At 35.1% G+C, this 21,115-nt stretch overlaps 1 protein-coding gene across 1 annotated transcript; it reads left to right on the top strand.

Annotated features, from left to right (window-relative positions):
• Positions 1-62: 62 nt before the first annotated feature.
• On the top strand, positions 63-19,153 carry Ndufb5 (NADH:ubiquinone oxidoreductase subunit B5). Its single transcript, XM_027942151.2, has 6 exons — positions 63-279; positions 10,200-10,288; positions 12,194-12,260; positions 13,005-13,066; positions 14,636-14,742; positions 18,929-19,153. The coding sequence occupies exons 1-6, from the start codon at positions 156-158 to the stop codon at positions 19,047-19,049; spliced, it is 570 nt and encodes a 189-aa protein (XP_027797952.2). The 5' UTR covers positions 63-155; the 3' UTR covers positions 19,050-19,153.
• Positions 19,154-21,115: the final 1,962 nt, after the last annotated feature.

Here is a 21,115-nt window from a genome sequence, read left to right as displayed (position 1 = left end):
TCACTTCCCTTATCTCAAACTGACCAATGAGGGGAACAGGAATAGGCTTTTGCCCTTATTCAACATGGCCGTCCTGCCCCTTCGACCTCGTTGCTAAATTGTCTCTCTCGGCTCCCGTTACTCTATCCCTCTGCTTCCTGTTGCCCGTGGTAGCCATGGCGGCTATGAGTTTATTGCAGCGGGCTTCGGTCACTGCAGTGACAGTTCTGTCTGGCCGCCGCGCTGGCTCTCGGCTCCGACTCGGAGGCTTCCTCACCCGTGTTTTTCCTAGGACTGTCGGTGGGTGCTGGCCTTGGGAGAAAGTGCGTGCAGGGTGTGCTGGGTGAGAGATGGGAGGATTGTTCCCAGGTGACCTTGGTGGGATCTGGAGGGAGCCGGGACAAATTGTGGGCTTGGGTCTTTTAGGAGACAGAGCGCGAGCTGTATGCAGATTTCCCCGAACCAACAGACCAGTTACGTTTTAATTATAAGCATTTACAAAAATGTTATTCACAGCCCCAGTTAGTACTAATTTGCCGCTGAGGCTAGAAAATTATAGAACTGAGTGTGTCACTTTCTAGGGCACCAGATTTTTGGTAGTTCCACCTGCATTGGGTTCTAGTCCCACAGATAGGAAGTCTTTTTGCAGAGAAGGCCACGTATGCTAACTATGTAATACGTAGACCCGGAGGAAGGTCAGGGTGAACTTTCCCATTAGGTACTAATGAATATGTAATAATGAATTTGGCTTGGATTGCATTTGTTTTATATTAGTACAGTCATAAAATAGTAATTTTAGGTACTGAAAAACGGGTCCAAGAAGTCAAAATTGCCGTGGTCCCAGGAAAGTCATAATTCATTCCTAGGAGAGCTAATTTGGATCCCCTTAGGGATTATGGGCCGCTTTACCGAGGCCTGAATAATTAAAGTAGCAAAATATCAAATGCTTGGAATTAAATCTCATTCTCTCAGAGTAAATACAATGTTATTACCCCATTTTACAGATGAGGAAACTGATTCAATTATTATAAAAATAATGCACCACTCTACTAAATTAGCAACAAGGATAGCCACCATGTATTGAACTCCTATTCTTTTTTTGTTTGTTTGTTTTGCTTTGAAATCCTCTCTTTTGTTTGGTATTATTATACATCAAAGTCTTTTGTTATTGTTCTGTGGGTTGGTTTTTTTTTTAAAGTCTATAAATTCCCATTTATTTTCTTTTTACATTTTTTAATTGGTGTACTATAGTTGTGTGTAATGATGGGCTTTGTTATTACACATTCACACATGTGCATAATATAACAATATAATTTGGCCAATATCATTTGCAGAACTTCTTGCCACTACTAATCCCCCTTGGATTTTCATGAGATCCCCAACCCCCACCTTTCTTTTCCTTTTTCCATGTATGAGAGAAAAATGTATGATCCTTGACCTCTGAGTTTGGCTTATTTTGCTTAACCTAATGGTCTGTGGTTCCAGGCATTTTCCTGCAAATGACGTAATTTCATTTTTCTTTATTGCTGAATAAAACTTCATTGTGTATATATACTACTTTTTCTTTATACATTCATCCATTGGTAGCTACCTCGACTACCATAGTTTGGCTATGGTGAATTGTGCTGCTATAAACATGGATATGCATGTATTATTATAGTATGCTGATTTTAATTCTTTAGGATAAATACTGAGGAGTGGGTCATATGGGGTTCCCATGCCTCCTCTTTTAAGGAACCTCCATACTGATTTCCATAGTGGTTGTACTAATTTGCAGACCCACCAACAGTGTATAAGTGTTACCTTTTTCTTCACATCCTCTCTAACATTATTATTTGCATTCTTGATGACTATCATTCTTACTGATATGAGATGAAATCTCAGTGTAGTTTTGATTTGCATTTCCATAATTGCTAATGATGTTGAACATTTTTTGATATGTTTGTTGGTCACTTGTATTTCTTCTTTTGAGAAGTATCTGTTTAATACATTGGCCTGTTTATTAATTGGGTTATTTGCTCTTTTGGTGTTAAGTGTTTTGAGTTCTTTATATATTTTAGGTATTAATCCTCTGTCAGAAAAGTAGCTAGCAAAAATTTTCTCCCATTCTGTAGGTTCTTTCTTCACTTTCCTGCTTATTTTCTTTGCTGGGAAGAAGCTTTTTAATTTGATGTCAGGCTCCATTCTAAGACTTTAAAATATTGATTCATTTAATCCTCTTGAGCAAAGATACACTGTAAGTTATTTGCCCTGTGCAATACTAAAGGGAAGTGAAACTTTTACCATAAAACAAAATTATTGTTTTCCAACCTCAAAATATCTTGTCTTATTTATCCCCCCTTCCAATTTTAATTTGAATTATTCCACTTTACATGATGAGGCAATATACATAGGGACTCACTGGAAAATGTTGGAAAGGAGCAGTGGGATTCAACAAATTTCCAGCAGGAATTTAAGCATCTTATAAAGCTATATCTGCTATTATTCCTTGATAAAATCCTTTTGTAAACCACTTCTGATTACAGATATCCTCAAATATACAAATATAAATACTTCACTTACTCTCCTACATTGTATTTAATCCAGTCTAGTTGGAGATAAACTGAGGTAAAGTTTCACCCCAGTTCTTCTTGCTATGCTATTCCCCATTCATGGAGTTCTGGAAGGATCATTATTGGGGAATTGTCCTTTCAATGGGAGCAGGGAAAAACTCTTAACTATGTTAAAGGTGACTGTCATACCTGTGTACCTGCTTTTGAAGGTGTTTTGCATCTGTCATTATTGTTTTTAAAATTACTATTTTAACCCTACAAGATAATAAGCTCTGATATGGAAGGGAAGTTTGTCTTGTTTTCTCTGAAACTAGACTGCCAAGGTTCAAATCCTAACTCCAGAATTTAGAAGCTTTGTGACCTTGAGTTGTCACATCTTGGAAACTAAACTTTTTGTATGTGTGTGTGTGTGGTGCTGGGGATTGAACCCAGGCCCTTGTGCATGCAAGGCAAGCACTCTCCTAACTGAGCTATATTCCCAGCCCCGGAAACTAAATTTTGAATACTTAATTGCTCATAATTTTTTTTTCTTATCTTTAAAAAGATGATGATTTTAAACTTATCTCGGAACGTAGTTGTGAAGAATGGGAAAAATGGATAGCACTTAATATAAACTTTACTATCTTAACATTTTTTGGTTTGGGGGGAGTGGTTACCAAGGATTGAATTTAGGGCCATTCAGCAATCCCCAACCGTATTTTGTATTTTATTTAGAGACAAGGTCTCACTGAGTTGCTTAGCCCCTCATCATTGCTTAGGCTGGCTTTGAACTCAGGATCCTCCTGCCTCAGCCTCCTGAGCCACTGGGATTATAGGCGTGTGCCACTGCGCCAGCTATCTTAACTATTTTTAAGTCTACAGATCAGTTATATTTAATGTATTCATAACGTTGTGTAATGATCACCACTATCTATCTCTATAATTCTTTTCATCTTGTAAAACTAACTGTGTCAACAAAGGAGTAACTCCCCATCTGTCCTGATCAGCTCCTGATAACCACCATTCTACTATTTGTCCCTATGACTATTTTAAATTCATCATAAGTGGGAACGTACATTTTGACTTTTTATGTCTGGCTTATTTCCCTTAGCATAATGTCCACAAAGTTCATTCATAATATAACATACGACAGGAAAGAAAGAATTTCTTTTCTTTTTAAAGCTGAATAATATGTATATGTAATTATCTCTCATCCCTTGTATCTGCAATAAATTGGTTCCACGATCTCCACAAATGCCCCAAATTCCCAGTTACTCAGGTCTCTTGTATAAAATAACTTAATATATGTATATAACCTAGCTACATCCTTCTGTATACTATAAATCATCTCTGGATTGCTTATATAATGTAGTACTATGTAAATAATGGTTATGCTGTATTGCTTAGGGAAAATGATAAAGAAAAAAGCATGCATGTTTAGCACAGAAGCAGTTTTTTTCCCTAAATACTTTCCACCCATGATTGGCTGAATCCAGGGATGTGGAATCCACAGATTCAGAGGGTCTACTCTATCACATTTTGCTTGCCCAGTCATCTGTCAGAGGACACTTAAGTTGATTCTATGTTTTATGTACTGTGAACAATGCTACTATGAACATGAATTCATAACTCTTCAAGACCTTGCTTTCAATTCTTTTGGGTGCATATGCAGAAGTGGAACAGCTAGATTGTATGGTAATTCAGGTTTTAATTTTTTGAGGAACTGCCATTACTGTTTTCCACAGTGGCTATACCATTTTTCATTCTCATCAGCAGTGTAGGAGAGTTTCAGTTTCTCTACATTCTCACCAACTCTCTTATTTTCTAAAGTTTTGATAGTAGCTATCCTGATGGGATATAACTGTGTATAACTATCTCATTTTAGTTTTGATTTATATTTCTCTAATGATTAGTGTTGTTGAGCATATTTTCATATGCTTCTTGTCCATTTGTTTTATCTTTTTTGGAGAAATGTCTATTCAAATCCTTTATATTTTCATGGGGTTGCGTGTTTTGTTGTTACTGAGTTTGAGGAGTTATCTATATATTCTGGTTATCAATTTCTTAGCAGATAGATAACTTGAAAATATTTTCTTCCATTTTATGGGTTGCCTTTTTATTTTGTCAATAGTGTATTTTGGTGCAAAAAAAAATTAAAAATTTTCCTTAAGCCCAGTTGGTTTATTTATTTATGTTGTTGTTGTTGTTGTCCATGCCTTTTCTGGCATTAGCTTTCTATAGGGCTCTGTGAACACACCTTTTTTAAAACACCTATTGATGTCATTTCATCCTCTTTCACCTTGGTGAAAACCTTTCTCAGAAAATAAGCAAATAAATATATGTTCTTCATTTAATTAAATTATTTATTAAACATCAATTATAAAGGAATTCCAAAGATGAGCTTTAGGCCTTCCTTTTGCTATAAGGAACTTTAACTTAAAGATCGGCATGAACAAATCATGGTTTGAAAAAAATGTGAAGAGTATTAAAGTGGATAATGCTTGGTTTGGATAAGGCCTATATGTTAATGGCTTGGTCCCCAGCTGTAGCACTTTGGGGAAGTGATGAATGGAGACTTTAAGAGGTGGCATCTAGTGAGAAGTCTTTAGGTCTTCAGTGGTATGCCCTTGAAGGAGCTATTGGGACTTCAATACTTTTCCTCTCTGGTTCCTTGATCGCTAGGAAGTATGCTGCTTGCTCCACCATGTGCTGCCACCATAATGTTCTGCCTTGCCATAGGCCCAAAAGGAACAGGGCCAACTCAGCATGTTCTGTAATCCCTGGACTCTATGAGCCAAATAAGCCTTTTCTCTCTCTCTTCTTTTCTTTTCTTTTTTTAAATTTTTCTTTTTTAGTAGTAAATGGACAGCATGCCTTAATTTTATTTGTTTATTTTTATGTGGTGCCAAGGATCGAACCCAGTGCCTCATGAGTGCTAGGCAAGTGCTCTGCCAATAAGCTACAGCCCTAGCCCCCTTTTCTCTTTTTAAGTTGATTTATCTCAGATATTTTTTTACAGTAATTGAAAGCTGACTAACAGCTACATAAACAAAGTTCGTGAGTTAATTCATACAAGCAATATGTACTATTTTAACTAAATTGTGGGAATCATTTTAACAGGTGAGACTGGTAGAAGTACAGTGGGTGAGTTTTCTGATGTGCTTGGATATGGGGCTCTTGGGATGAATAGATGTTGGGAAAGAAGGTTAAAATAAGGGAGGTTGGGATCAAACTAGGGGAAGGTAGGGAAAGGTCTAAATACAAAACCAAGTATCTTCAGTTTATTTTGTAGACAACAAAGAGTACTTTAGCAGAAGCTACATCAGTAAGCATCTTTAGAAAGATGCTTTGTAGGAGATGGCTCATAGGAGATGTCGGTTACTTAGGTCATTAGGGTAAAGAAGGCTTTGAAGGTACTGAAGAGTTTGAATCTTAGAATCAAGACGTCTTGGTGAATGGTGAATGAGCAGTAGATGCAAGGAAGACGACTTGAGATTTTTAGCCTGGGTATTTGATAGTGCCCTTACCTGAGAATGAGGGGGAAAAAAGTGATCAAATTTTGAGTGTTGTGGGTTTTTTTTTTTTTAATTTGTTGAGTGTTGTCTTTGAAACACACACGAAAAGATCCTTCATTATAGTATTCAGTGGTCTGAAAATCAGAATTGTCAAAGACTTAATAACTTTTCTGAGGCTATGTGCATATTTAAAATTGTTTTTTGAAGGGTTAGGCTTATATAATTAATGAATACCTAATTGAGAAATTTCAGGTTTTGGAGAGTGGTGGAAGATGCTTGTGGTAGGTGGAACTGAGTTCCAGAAATCCTGGGAGTCACTTGGTTATAAGCCATATTCATCCTAATAATTTTAGAATGTTAGCAAATGGCTCTACTGCATCAATGACTCATAATATGATCATGAAGGCTCATAACATTTGAAAAGAGTTTAGTTCTATGAAATATACTGTAGAATAATTGATTATAATAACAGTTATCTAGCACATTTAATGGCATGAATAATTATATAACAATTAGGTAGTTATTTGTAAAGAAAGAGTAAGCAGTTCACATTGTTAACTGCATTAGTATTACTATAATGCAACCATACCAAGCTTTCTTCCATTGTTTAGTGTTACATTTTTCCATATCATTTATAGTAATGTTCCCTAAGACCATATATAGTTTAATCCTTCCCTTTGATTAAAAGGGAAAGTTAGGAGTGCACTATCTCTTCTGAGTAAATGTAGAATATTTTCAGGGACTTAAGAAAAATTCTCTACCAGCATTTAATCTACTTAAGAAAAGTAAATTCAGTCATAATCATAGAGTGCCCACCATGCTACAGACACTAAAGGTACCAATACTAGGGATACAGGCCTGAATAAGATAGGCAGTGCCTGACCTAATGGACTTAAGAAAAAAAAAAAAAGATAACTAGGGTTAGTGCTTCTTGCTCTAAAGGAAATTACCAAATGATATTAAAGGTATTAAGTGGGAGACTAACTTTGGATGAGAAGTCTTAGAGAAGACCTCTCTGAGGAAGTGACACTTGATGTTAGCCCTGAAGGATGATATGTGGAGGCAGTATAGGGAAAAGCATTCCAGGTAGAGGGGAAAGAAAGTGCAAAAACCTGAAGGTAGGAGAGATTTCCTGAAATTGGAAGGGAAGTATTGAGAGATGAGTTAGAAGAGCATACCTGTTTATTCTTAGATCATATATTTCAGATTCTCTAGACTAAACAGAATTCCTCTAGGCTAACCCCCTCTATTGTGCTAGTTCTTGTTATATCCCATTATTGATATTAACATAACTTTGTAATGGGGAATGGGTGAAGACTGTCTACAATTCTGCAAGTTCTACAGTTTTAGAACCTTCTCATATCAAGCTGAGAATTACTCTTTCACACATTGAGCCTAGTTCTTCCCTTCATGTCAACACAGAATTGAATACATTCTCTTACATGGGACAGCTCTTGAGCTCCATAAAAACATTTATCTGGTCTTTATCCAGACTTCTTTTATTGTATGCCAATTAACTTCAGTTCATTCAGTTTCATGAGGTCAGTTTCCAAGTTGTTTGCCATCTGGTTGCTTTAAGTTAGGGGAAACTCGAGATTTTCCCTATAAAATAATATGCTGTGGAGTGGATAAACTTCTGTAGTTGGGAGATAAAGAGCAGCAAGGATCATCATGTTTTGACCCTGTCCTTCTAGTACATCAGGTTAACATTGAATTGGCTTTTGGTTTTTTTGTGAGCAATTATATTTTGGGGGGCATCGACATAGGACTTTACATTTACTTTATTCTTACCTTGTTGTACTTGAGCCTTTTGGATCCAGCCTTTTGTAAATGTATATGAAGACTTTTTTGGGAGACTAATTCATCATTAGTGTAATAGCCATTTTGTAACAGTAGCTTTGTTTCCAAGACTCAAAAAGCCAGGAATGTCTATTTCACCCATTCCATTCATAAAAAATCTTCATGCTGCAGGGCATTTGAGAGATCCCTTTGTTAGGTTACTTCATTAATTAATCATCATCTTTTATGTCTAATTCGTCAATCGGTCAATCATTTACCTATTACAAATTGATCTAACTTGCTCCTTTCCAACTTATAATATACCTTCCTCTCACCCCTGTCCCACCATCCTGTCTGAATAGGGCTTGTTCTTTTTTACTGCTATTTTTCCTTTGTTGCACTCATAGATTTATAATTGTTTAGTGTCTTTTATCCCAGCAGGATCCATATCCTTCTGCCTAGGTTAGGACCTGCACATTAAATATTTAGTGAATTAATGAGTGGTTTGTGGTATCATCCAACCTATTGTCATCATAAAATTCCCTAATGGAGTTATAGCCTATGTATGTATAATATGTCAAAATGTACTGTACTGTCATGTATATCTAAAAAGAACAAATAAAAAAATTTTAAAAAATTTAAAATTCCCGGGCTGGGGATGTGGCTCAAGCAGTAGCGCGCTCGCCTGGCATGCGTGCGGCCCGGGTTCGATCCTCAGCACCACATACAAACAAAGATGTTGTGTCCGCCAAAAACTAAAAAAAATAAATAAATATTAAAAAAAAAAATTTAAAATTCCCTAATGGTATCTCTTCAAATGATTTATTGGAATCCATGTTAATGTTGCCAAGTTATCTTAATCTTGTTATTTTATTATATTTAGTAAATTCTTGCTAACTTCTCATTGTTTTGTGAGTTAATTAATATCCTAAGTTCATTGCAAGATGCTGCAAGTAATACCAAATTAAGATGGATTCCGTCTTCAAAGCATTTATAATCAAAAGTGGTAGTAGTAAAAGCAAATACAATTAGCCCTCTATAAGCATGGTTCTGCATCTCAGATCTAACCAATCATGGGTTGAAAATATTCAGGAAAAAAAAAAGCATTTGTAACTAAATATGTATATAGGTTTTTTCTTTGTCATTATTCCCTTATTAATACAGCATAATGACTATTTGCATAACACTCACTGTATTCGGTTTCTAAATAATCTAGAGTAAAATATGTGAAATAATATGCACAAGTTATATGCAAATATTATGCCATTTCATGTAATAGACTTGAGGAACTGCAGATTTTGGCATCCACACAGGTCCTGGAAACCAGGACAACATGACTAAGATGGACAGCAATTCAGAAGTAGCAGAGATCTTATCTGATTGGGGGCATTGCTGACTTCTTGGAAAACACCTGGGCATAAAGGATAGATTTTAGGAGAAAAGAGGGCATTCCAGACAGTAAATGGTAAACCAGAAATACAGATCTTTTCGACATCAATTATGACTGAAATTCCTTTAGTGGGAAATTAAAATTTTTTATTCTACAATGACTCTCATTCAGAATTTAAGAGCAATTACACAGCAGAACCATAGTAACACCGTTTCTTAGTAACCACTAGATCTTTTCCTGGGAAAGGCTTGGAATACCCGGAGTGATCCTTGCAGACCTCCAAAACAGGCAGTGTAGAAAGAGGACCTAGGTGTGAAATTTTGTCTCAGTTTATCTCCAACAAGGCTTTCTTAAGTTCCATCTAGGGTGGGATAGGGGTTGAAGAGGAGGGTATTCTTAATCGCAATGGTTTACAAATGGATTATGTCAAGGTAGAGATATGGTTTTGTAACAAGTTTGAATTTCCGCTGAAAATTCATTGAATAAATACTGATATTCCTTTGCATCTATTTTGCAGCAACTTCCTAAATGTATATTACCTTATTATGTGAAATAGCACAATTTCAAAATTTTTTTTGCAATATTAGCAAATATTTATTGCAGAGGAAACAAAGATAAGCAGCTCATCCAGAGAATCTGACTTTCCTGCCTGCTATTGAAACAATTTGAAATGATGTTTCAGTGTTTCTTTAACATTGAATTAAAATGAGGGGTGCTGTGCAGTGGTAGATTATTTGTCTAGTATGCATGAGGTCCTGCATTATGTCCCCACCACCACACACACACACACAAAAAAAAAAAAAAAAAAAAAGGAGAGAGCTGTAGTTTAGGACTATATGTATTCTATCTGCCCTAGCTTTAGTACTAAAATTAAAAAGCATTTTTAAATCTTAATTCATTAAACATTTATGTATGTATATTTTCTTATAATTCGGTTTTTATATCACAAAATAACAGTATTCCTAAATGAACCTTGTATAAAACAGGATAACTTAATATTTCCAGCTCCTGTGCGACACAGTGCAGACCATGGGAAAAGACTGTTCATCATCAAACCTTCTTCATATTATGACAAGCGTTTTTTGAAATTATTGGTGAGTTGAAAGTTTTTGTTGAACTAAAATCTTCCCATACAAGGAGGAAAAAAATCTGCTTCTTTAGAAAACATCTTCATTTTGTAAAAGATCTGATTCTGCAAACTCAGGGGGAACCAGGGGTTGAACCCAGGAATACTTAGCCACTGAGCCATATATCCTCAGCCCTTTTTTATATTTTACTTAGAGATAGGTTCTCTTTGAGTTGCTTAGGGCCTCGCCAAGTTGTTGAGTTTGGCTTTGAACTTGTGATTCTCCTGCCTCAGCCTCCTGAACCACTGGGATTACAGGCATGTGCTGCTGTGCCCAGCCAAATTCATGTTTCTTTCCTCAGAAGGTATGAGATTGTGCAGTAAAGTCTTATTTGTTACTAAATCTCTTCTTAAATTAGAATCAAACTGAATTGGAGGTAAAACTTAAGCCAATCCTTTCTTCTCAAGATTATGAGGCTTTATAATCTAATTTGTATTCTCTACTTCAACAGTAAAAAAGAATCTGCAAGACTGGGAGTGTGGGTCAGTGGTAGAGTGCTAGAGTGCCTGCTTAGCCTGTAGCAGGCCCTGGATTTGAACCCAGCGTCCCACCAGAAAGAAGAGGGCAATGGGTGGGGAGGGACAAATGTGAAAATTGACAAAACTTCAAAAATTGATTGATGAGAGGATTTTTTTGTATTGCTAAAATATCCTTTAAATTACCAAAGAATTCATTAGAGGACTTCTTTTAATAAAGGAGATCTATTATTTGAGGATATGATTTTTAAAATTTACATGTTGTTTGAGAACATTGATTTCAGAGTGATGTTGACCTTTAATCTTAATTTAGCAATAATATAATAATCACTTATTTAGGGTGCTGATTGTTTATTTGTATCTCAAGGCTTTAAAAGAAACTAGAGGCATAGAAAAATGAGAGATTATCTGGACTGTGTGCCATCGTTTCTAAAGCTTTGGCTCATCACTTGAGTTCTGGCTGCCTCAAGACTCTCTGTTACCCTCCCATTGTGTCCTTTTTCATCCCCTTGGTTAAGCTCCTGCTTTTCCTTTTTTTTTTTTTTTTTGCTTTGTTTTGTTTTTTGGTACCAGGGATTTGAACCCAAGTTCACTTAACCACTGAGCCACATCCCCAGCCCATTTTTTTTTTTAATTTAATTTTATTTTTTTTAATATTTTTTTTTAGTTGTAGTTGGACACAATATCTTTATTTATTTATTTTTATGTGGTGGTGGGGATCGAACCCAGGGCCTCGCCCATGCTAGTGAGCGCTCTAATGCTGAGCCACAACCCCAGCCCCTTAATTTTAAATTTTTATTTTAACACCTGGTCTTGCTAAGTTGCTGAGACTGGCCTTGAATTTGCCATCCTCCTGCCTTAGTTTCCCAAGTTGCTGGGATTACAGGTATGTACCAACATACCTGGCAAAATAGTTCATGATTTTTTTTAGTGGTACTGGGGCTCAAACCCAGGACCTCAAGCATGCTATGCCAGAGCTTCACCAATGAGCTATATCCCAACTCTGAGCGCCCCCTTTTTTTGTCATGACCATCTCAAACCCTTCCTGTTCAGTGGTTGAAATCACACTAATGTGTTTTACTCTTTACTCTTAATAGTGAATTTTCTAACTTTCATGATGTTGCTTTAATCAAAAAGTGAAAAGTCACTGAAATATATATTATATTATACTTGTACAATTATCCTTTACTTTTTTCTTTCATTTTTGGTATTAAATATAGGTGTCTTAAGGCAAGAACCCAAGAATATCACATAAATTAAAAATTTGATACTGTATCTTCAGTTTGACAAATTTATATCATAAGAAATAAAGGGAATTGTGAGGATAATTGAAGGATGGGAAGAATTGGAAATGGTTGTAAGAAAAATCTTTTTTTTTTTTTTTAAATTTTAACAGAGATTCTACATTTTGTTGACTGGGCTTCCAGTAGCAATTGGCATAACTCTGGTGAATATATTTATTGGTAAGTTCCCCCTCCAGCCAACACCATGAAATTGGTAAACTTTACGAGTATTATAATGAAAAACTCAGTAAGATAAGTATAAGCATGTCTTTTTTTTTAAATAACAAAATCTCAGTCTACAATAATGTACCATATTATTTTTTAGCACATTTCTTTTTCCCTCCAGAAACTTTGAAGGTTATAAATTTTATGGCCATGTAGGAGGCTTCTGAAAACCTCATTTTCTTCTCCTCCTCCTTTCCCAAAACTAGCTTTGATAAGTCTGAATAAGAAAAGAAAAAGAGGTGGAAGAGAGAGAGAATTTTTCAAATCCATCCTGAAATATATAAACCTATAAATCCTCTAAAATAGACATGAAAGTGTGAATGACAGTAGACATCAGATGTTCATGGTAAATCTGTTCAGAGTGCTTCTAAAACCTTGAATCCTAAAATGTTTTGTCTCATAGAGAGGACCAAAAAAAAATGTCTTTTATAGTATCTGGTTATGTATTATAAAAACAAAATTGGAACCTCTCATATAATGCTTATAGATAATGCCTTACACTCAGAATACATCTAAAAATCCATAATGAATGGATTTTCAATTTTAAAGTGAATTTAGAATATTAGATCTTTAGTATAAATGAAAGAAAAGATAAAAAGATCCTTTAAACCTACAAGAAGTTGGTTTCTTTATTGGTGAAGAGTTAATATTTTAAATTCCTAATGCTGAAGTTGAACCACCATCATTTTCTCTTATTAGGTGAAGCTGAATTAGCAGAAATTCCAGAAGGCTATATCCCAGAACATTGGGAATATTATAAGGTTTGTATAGGTCATTAAAAATTAGGTTAAGGGGCTGGGGCTGTAGTTCAGTGGCAGAATGCTTGCTTAGCACATGTGAGGCACCGGGTTTGATCCTTAGTACCACATAAAACAAATAAAATAAAGGCAATCTGTTCATCAATAACTACAAAAAAATTTTTTCAAAAATTACATTAAGGTACTTGTCAACATGCTGGTTAATCCCTAAATATGGAAATTATGATAAAGTTTCATATTCCATTTTTTGTTTATTCATTTTTTTATTAAAGCATCATGATTGTACATAGAAATTGGGTTCATTTTGATAAAATTATACATGCAAGAAATTTGATTTTTGAGCCCCATCCCTTTCCTTTTTTCTCTCCTCCTCTGTCCCCCTATGCCTCCTCTACTCTATTAAACTTCCTTTCTTGTACATTAAAGTGAAATTCCGTTTGGTATCTTTATACTTATCATATTCAATTTCAAGCAACTGTTCTTGGTATATTCCTTTATTGTTTCTTTTATTAATTTAAGTTTTATAGCTTTTCAAAGAATTGTCTGCAGTGTATTCTCAATCTAGCAAAATAACAGAATTTGTTCTAAGTTCAGTTCCATAAGAAAGCTATTACCAGTGCTAATGATAGCTCTTTTGTTGAGCACCTACTGTGTAGCAGGCACTATACTGCTTTGCAAATATTTTCTCATTCCATGTAAAAGGCACTGTTATTATTTTCATGTTAAAGATGAGAAAATTTGGGTTTAAAAGGCTTAACACATTTTGTCCCGTTGTCCCAGATGTGAAACACCTATAAAAACTTAAACATGGCATATAATATATAATTATATAATTGTATGATGATAATATAATGTTATTAATAATATGAACTTCAGATTATGGTTTCCAGCCTATTTTAATGCATCTGTGTCAATATTGTTGAAATATTCACAAAATTGAAAATTTGGGACTCATAGATTAAGAACCTGAGAGAGGGGGCCAGTACTTACTGAACCCATTAAGCTTGACTCCAGATATAATAACTGTTTATTATATTTGGATATAATAAACAGTTATTATATCCAAAAGACAGAATTAACCTATTGTCTTTACAAGTATTATAATGAGCTGACCTTGAATAGAGTATGCCTCATTTTATTGTCTGAATGAATTATATTTTAGAAAAGCAGTGTTTCATTTTAAATCTTAAGGGAAACTATGAAATTAGTTTTATCTTTAGCAGCTGGTGGAAGGGGCTTCATGTTGAGATCAACAAAATCTGGATTTTCCTCCTGAATCTACCACTTCACATACCTATGCATAGTGTAATATGAGAGAGCACAGGCTTTGGAGTCAAGCAGACCTGGTTAGAATCTGGACACTCCCACTTAGCTGCACAATTTGTGCAATTTTCTCATCTCTAAAAATAGTATCTACCTAATGGAGTGAAATTATTTAAAATATATATAAAATGGTTGATATATAGTAGGTATTACGGGTGTATCTGAGAAGGCCATTTTAAAGAATAATCAACTAGAAAAGCCAAGTAATGTTCAGAAACTGTCTAATTTCAAACAAATTTTCTCTGGCAGCATCCTATATCAAGATGGATTGCTCGTACTTTCTTTGAATGCCCTGAAAAGAATTATGAAAGAACAATGGCTGTTCTTCAGATTGAATCTGAAAAGGCTGAATTACGGTAGGAAAAAAGGGGTGGGGAAGAACATTCTTTTCTTGGGTTGCAAACCACAAGAGAAAATATGAGAGAATTTTGTTGTTTAGAGTGAAGACTGTGAGTTGATGATGGGTTGATAAAGAGATGATATCTGTCAGAATAAAAGGAATTCTTTTAAAAATACTCATGTATATACAAGGCAACTCTCTCCCCATCCTACCCAATTTCCTTCCATCCTACACCTAGTCTAATCCTTAGAAATAACCCCTATTTAGCAACTATATATGTTCCTAGAGAAAATTTTATATGTAAAAAAATAAATTTTATAATATCATTTAAAATTATAGTAATACAGATAGAATCCTCCTATAAACAGTGTTCTGTGCCTTGTCTCATTTCAATGAATATACCTTGGTGATCTTTCTGTGATGGCATATGCCCATTCTTTTTAACGCTGCATTATATATTTTATTGGGTAGATGTGCTTTACTTTTTATTACCAGTCCCCTATTGTTGGTACATAGATTCTTTCCAAGTTTTTATTCTTATATGTGTTATTATATATATGTTTGCTTTTATATGTTGATAGATATTGCCAAACTCTTCTTCAGAAAGTTGCACCAGTTATTTTTTCCATCACCTATGATAATTTCTGAGTTATCAGAAATGGAATTTATCAATCTTAAGCATTTTGTTGTTATAATAGTTGAAAGTAATATCTTATTATTTTGACTTTCTATTTCTTTGTAAGGTTGGGGTTTTTTTTCCATAGATCTAATAGTTGTGTGCATCTCTATAAATTGCCCGTTTTTCTACTGATATTAACTGATTTATACATCAGTTAAATTAGTCCTTCTTTATTTTGTTGCAGATATATTTTCTCAGTTTGTCATCTGTCTTTTGGCAGTGAAAAATTATTTGTAACATAGCAGTATATGTTTCAGATAACAAATATGTATGGTTTTTAATACTTACTATATAACAATGTTATAGTTGCTTTCTGTGTATTTATTCATTCAATTATTGTCATGTTTGTCCTTTAGTTTTTAAGGTCTTGGTCATGTATGGATTAAATAAATAAATATATAATATGAGAATTACTTCTTAAAATGTTCTTTTGGGGACTGGAGAACAGCTCAGTGAAGCTTTGAATTTGTTCACCAGCACCACAGTTACACACACACACACACACACACACACACACACGTTCTTTTGTGTTAAGAGTGAGATAAAATTGATAAGCAATCAAATCACCAGTTAACTTCAGTGGGTTTTTGGGAAAGCATAAACCTTTGGGGCTGGGGTTGTGGCTCAGTGGTAGAGCACTCGCCTATCACATGTGAGGCCCTGGGTTCGATCCTCAGCACCACATATAAATAAGTAAAATAAAAGTATTGTGTCCAACTTCAACTAAAAAATAAATATAAAAAATTGTTAAAAAAAAAAAAAAAAAAGCATATACCTTTGTATCTACTACCACAATCCAGATCCTTTGATCATCCTAAAATGTTTTTGTGTGCTTCTTCATCCATGCTAGTGACTCTCCATCCTTTATTTTGGCCTCAGGCTACCATTGGTCTTTCTATTTATTAAAATTTTATAGTTTATAAAAATTTCTATGATGTTGAAAAATATTTAAGCAGTGAAAAAATGTGATTGGCTGTTTCCTGAATATGTAGTTACCATACGGAACTATCTTTCAGTACTTAAGAGCATAGAACAGAAATATGGTTTATATTTAGTAATGTTAGTAAGACGTTTTTGAACTTCAGACACATACCTTAGAGTTCCAGTTAAATGATCAGACCCTAGAATTCCTCAGACATGTAGAGATCCTAAACAGTTACAGAACAAAACAAAGAAAAAACAAACAAACCAAAATCCTGACTTCTATCCCTAAAGGAAAGATGCTGATATGATGATGGAATGTGTGTGTGTGTGTTGGGGGTGGGGGGGGTGTTTTTGTTTTTGCTTGTTTTGGTATTGGGGATTGAACTCAGGGGTGCTTAACCACTAAGTCACATCACCAGCCCATTTTATGTTTTATTTTGAAACGGGGGCTTACCAAGTTATTTAGGCCTCACTAAATTGCTGAGGCTGGCTTTGAACTTGTGATCCTCCTGCCTCAGCTTCTTAAGCCAGTGGGATTATAGGCATGTACCACCACACCCAGCGGAATGTGGGGTTTTAAAAAGTATGCATTTAGATATTTAAAAAACTGAAACAGGAAAAGAAAAAATAGAAAGAGATGTCTCCCATAGTTGACTCCCCCAGAGATAACTGTTATTTTTAGTTCTTCATAGGTTTTTGTGTACCAGGAATTGAACACAGGGGCACTTAATCACATCCTCAGACCTTTTATTTTGATACAGGGTCTCACTAAGTTTCTTAGGGTCTTGCTAAATTGCTAAGGCTGGCCTCGAACTTGGAATCCTCATGTCTCAGCCTCTCAACTCACTGGGATTATAGGCATGTGCCTCTGTGTCTTGCTGTTTACAGTTTTTAATGCTATATGCATGTGTATTTATACAGATTCACAAATGGTTATTTACCACTTTTTAATGAAATGGGAAAGTGCTACATATACTTATTTTGTATCTTGCTTTTGTTTTGTTTTGTTTTTTTGTTTTTCCTTTTCTTTTTGGTGGTGCTGGGGATCCAATCCAGGGCTTTGTGCATGCAAGGCAAGCACTGTATCAACTGAGCTATATTCCCAGCTCCTATATGTTGCATTTTTAACCTAACAATATATTTATCATCTGTTCCCACATTACTATGAATAGATTCTCCTTATTCTTTTTAGTATTACATGGTAATCCATTATGTAGATAAGCCATAACTTGTTTTACTACTTAGTCCCCTGTTGGTGACTATTTTAATTACTTACATTTTGGATAATTGCATTCTAAAGGATGATATTTAACCCTTTAAAAAAGATGATGGTATTTAATCCTTAAAAAAAGATGAATAGACATCTTATAAGTACACAGTTGCAAAGGTACGTTTTCTCTTTACATAAGATCGGTGAGCTTGTTATTGTTGATAAAGTGTGACATTTAACTGTGGTTTATTTCCAGTCATGTGAAAAGTGATCTGTGTATGTTCTATTAAAATGAAATTTAAAAGGTTTAATGGAGAAGGGACTGATTCAGGTAGTAGTTTATGCAGATTTTGAATATGGAAGAGGAGTAGAGCATCTTTGCAGAATAGAAATTATTCAATTTGTGAGGAAGGTTGAGGACAGAGTAGATCTTAGAGTTGAAGAATGCTTCTTTTAAGAGAGATCTCTCTCTGTCTGTCTCCCTCTCTCTCTTATCTTCCTGGGATGGGGTCTCACAGTTGCTTAGGTTGGCCTCAAAACTCCTGGGCTTAAGTGATCCTTCTGCTTTAGACCTCCCCATCCCAGGAACTGGAACTACATGCTCATGCCACTGTGTCCAACTAACCTACTTTCTTTCTTTTTTCTTTACAAATATTGACTGAGGATCTACCATTAACTGGGCACAGTATAATGCTGGTGAATATGATATTCTGCCCTCAAATTTTCTTTGCAATAGTGATGAACAGCCAATACAGACAGAATATGAGCTCCTCTAGAAAAGCAGATAATTTTCCTAATACTCAAAATAGCATAGGATCACAACAGTAGGTGTTGCATTAATGACTCCTTGCATCTAAAAGATGGAAAGACAGGAAAGCATTGTCACAATTCAGGTGAAAATTATCTGTCCAGACAAAGAGCAGGGATAGTAAAGGAGAGAATTAATCATCAATTCAAATAATATTTAGATGCAAAAACTATTCAATGACTAAGTACATAAGCAAGATAAAAGTAAAGAATAAGTCCTAAATTTTGCTTTGGGATACTTACTATAAGTGTGCCTTAGTCATGATCTGTGTACATAAACTTTCTAGTGGTTCTTTATGGAACTGATACATTAAATTGGTAACTGGAACCAGGCACAGTGGCACATACCTGTAATCCAGGTGATTCGGAAGGATTGCAAGTTCAAGGCCATCCTCAGCAACTTAGCAAGCCCTTCAACTTAGCAAGACTCTGTCTCAAAATAAAAATTGAAAAGGGTTAGGGATATGACTCAGTTGTAAAGCGCCCCTGGGTTCAATCCCCAGTATAAAAAAAAAAAAAAAAAAAAATTCTCCTTGTAATTGGAAAGCTGGAATCACAGTATTGTTTTTCTATTTGTTACAGGTTAAAGGAGCTGGAAGTTCGAAGACTAATGCGTGAGAGAGGCGATGGGCCCTGGTATCAATATCCAACTCCTGACAAGGCACTTATTGATCATTCACCAAAAGCAACTCCTGACAACTAATTGTTTATTTCTTTAAATATAAAGTATATTCTCCCAAGTAGAAAACAAATTAGTAAATACAGTCTGTATTTTTGCTCTGTAATGAATAAAATAGCTTCTTTTCATTGCTCTTTTTCTCAGTGTTGATTCAAATGAAGGCTTTTGATTTTGGGTTTAAAAAACTTGGAGAACTAAGAATTTTTGAATTTCTGAAGTTGTGTTAACTTTGAAAGATATGTTTTATTTATCTGGCAAAGGGAAGTCACAGAAGTCTCATTTAAGGATCAGAAACATAGTCATTTACTGTATACATGTCTGTGTTGTGGGCATCTGGATTGTTCAGGGCCTCTTAGGCTCTTAAGTTACATGAAAATGTTGAGCCAACTATATAGAACTTAGCCTCTTAATAAACAAATTTTTGGTGAACAAATCTTAAAGTTTACAAGGTTTTCATGTTTTCTTTTTTAGGCATGTGTCATTCTTTTTAAAATTACATGTGCATATTTTTTAGAGGTAATCTCTTAAGATTCCTTAGAGTCCATTTTTGTAAACATTTGAGAAGATTGTATAAAGTAAAATGATTATTGCAAAGATTATGAAATGTAAAAGCTGAAAATAATGGCCTCATTTTTTTTCCTCCCCCCCATCCCTCTTTGGCCTAATTTGTTAAGCATTTGTTGTCTGCTAAACACTGTGGCAAATAACTGCCTTTGTTCACTTTATTTTCAAAATCACCTTATAAGGTACTATTACTCTTGAGATTTATAGATGAGAAACCTGAGACTTTTAAACACTCAATTTTTTAAAATTCTTTTTTTGTAGTTGGACACAATAACTTTATTATGTTTATTTATTTTTATATGGTGCTGAGGATCAAACCAAGCGCCTCACATGCTAGGCAAGCACTCTACCGCTGAGCCACAACCCCAGCCCTAAATACTCAATATTTATAAAGGTAAATATTTGGCTATTTAGCTTCAAGATTTCATTATTTTAATTTTAAACCTGTAACAGCCTATCAGTATATCATTTACTTTTAGAACTATGTTTTTACATTCTACAGGATAAGTAAAAATGAACTCAGCTTTTGTAAGATTGAAGCCAGACCACTCATTCAGCATACCTTTAAGTGTCCACTATATGCAAATGACAATCCAGCCAAGATCCTTTGGAATGGTTGCCTGCCTGCCTCCTTCCCTGTCTGCCCCGCTCCATCCCTCCCTTCCCTTTCCTGTGCTGGGGACTGAACCCAGGGTATTTTACATGCTAAACACAGTTCTGGACCACAGAACTACACCCCTGGCCTTGGTTGCATTTTCTTATGTCCCCAGAAGAGGGCTGCTGTGCCCAGCTACTTCAGATTTTGTTCTGAGGATTGCCTATGCAGTCTACCACCTCATAACTCTGTCCAAGGATTTGAGAAAAAGCATACTATCCTAGGGTTCCTGCTTATGTGAACTATTTTTGTAGAAGGATAGTGGAAGCAGATAGGCTTTGTATGTAGTAATTGTAAATGATATTAGACTATAGAGCAGTGATAGCATTTGTTCTTTTAGACTTTTCAGGATTTTTGACAATAGTAGGTTTTGTCTTTTTGGTACAGGGGATGGAACTCAGGGGCACTCAACCACTAAGCCACATCCCCAGCTATTGTTTGTATTTTATTTAGAGACAGGATCTCACTGAGTTGCTTATGCCTGTCTTTTGCTGAGGCTGTCTTTGAACTCACAATCCTCCTGCCTCAGCCTCCCGAGCCACTGAACCCTGCTGACAATAGTAGATTCAACTTTATTTTTTTCCTTTCTGCTATTGTAAATATAAGAAAAACTTAATATAGAAAAATCGCTGCCATATATTAATTGAATATGTAGCAAACATGAACTAATCACTTTGTATATTTTATCCCATTTATTCTTGGAATAATGCTTCAGTGTAGATATCATTTTCACTTAAATAAGAAAATGGAGGCTTCTAAAGGTTAAATTAAGTAGCCTAAAGTTATACATTTAATAAAATTTATATCTGATTTTTAAAAGAAATTAATAAATAAAAGCCAAGCTGGGGATGTAGCTTAGTGGTAGAGAATG

This window comes from Marmota flaviventris, chromosome 8 (genome assembly GCF_047511675.1).
Source record: "Marmota flaviventris isolate mMarFla1 chromosome 8, mMarFla1.hap1, whole genome shotgun sequence".
NCBI classification, from domain to species: domain Eukaryota; kingdom Metazoa; phylum Chordata; class Mammalia; order Rodentia; family Sciuridae; genus Marmota; species Marmota flaviventris.
This window is presented reverse-complemented; position numbering and strand designations above follow the sequence as displayed.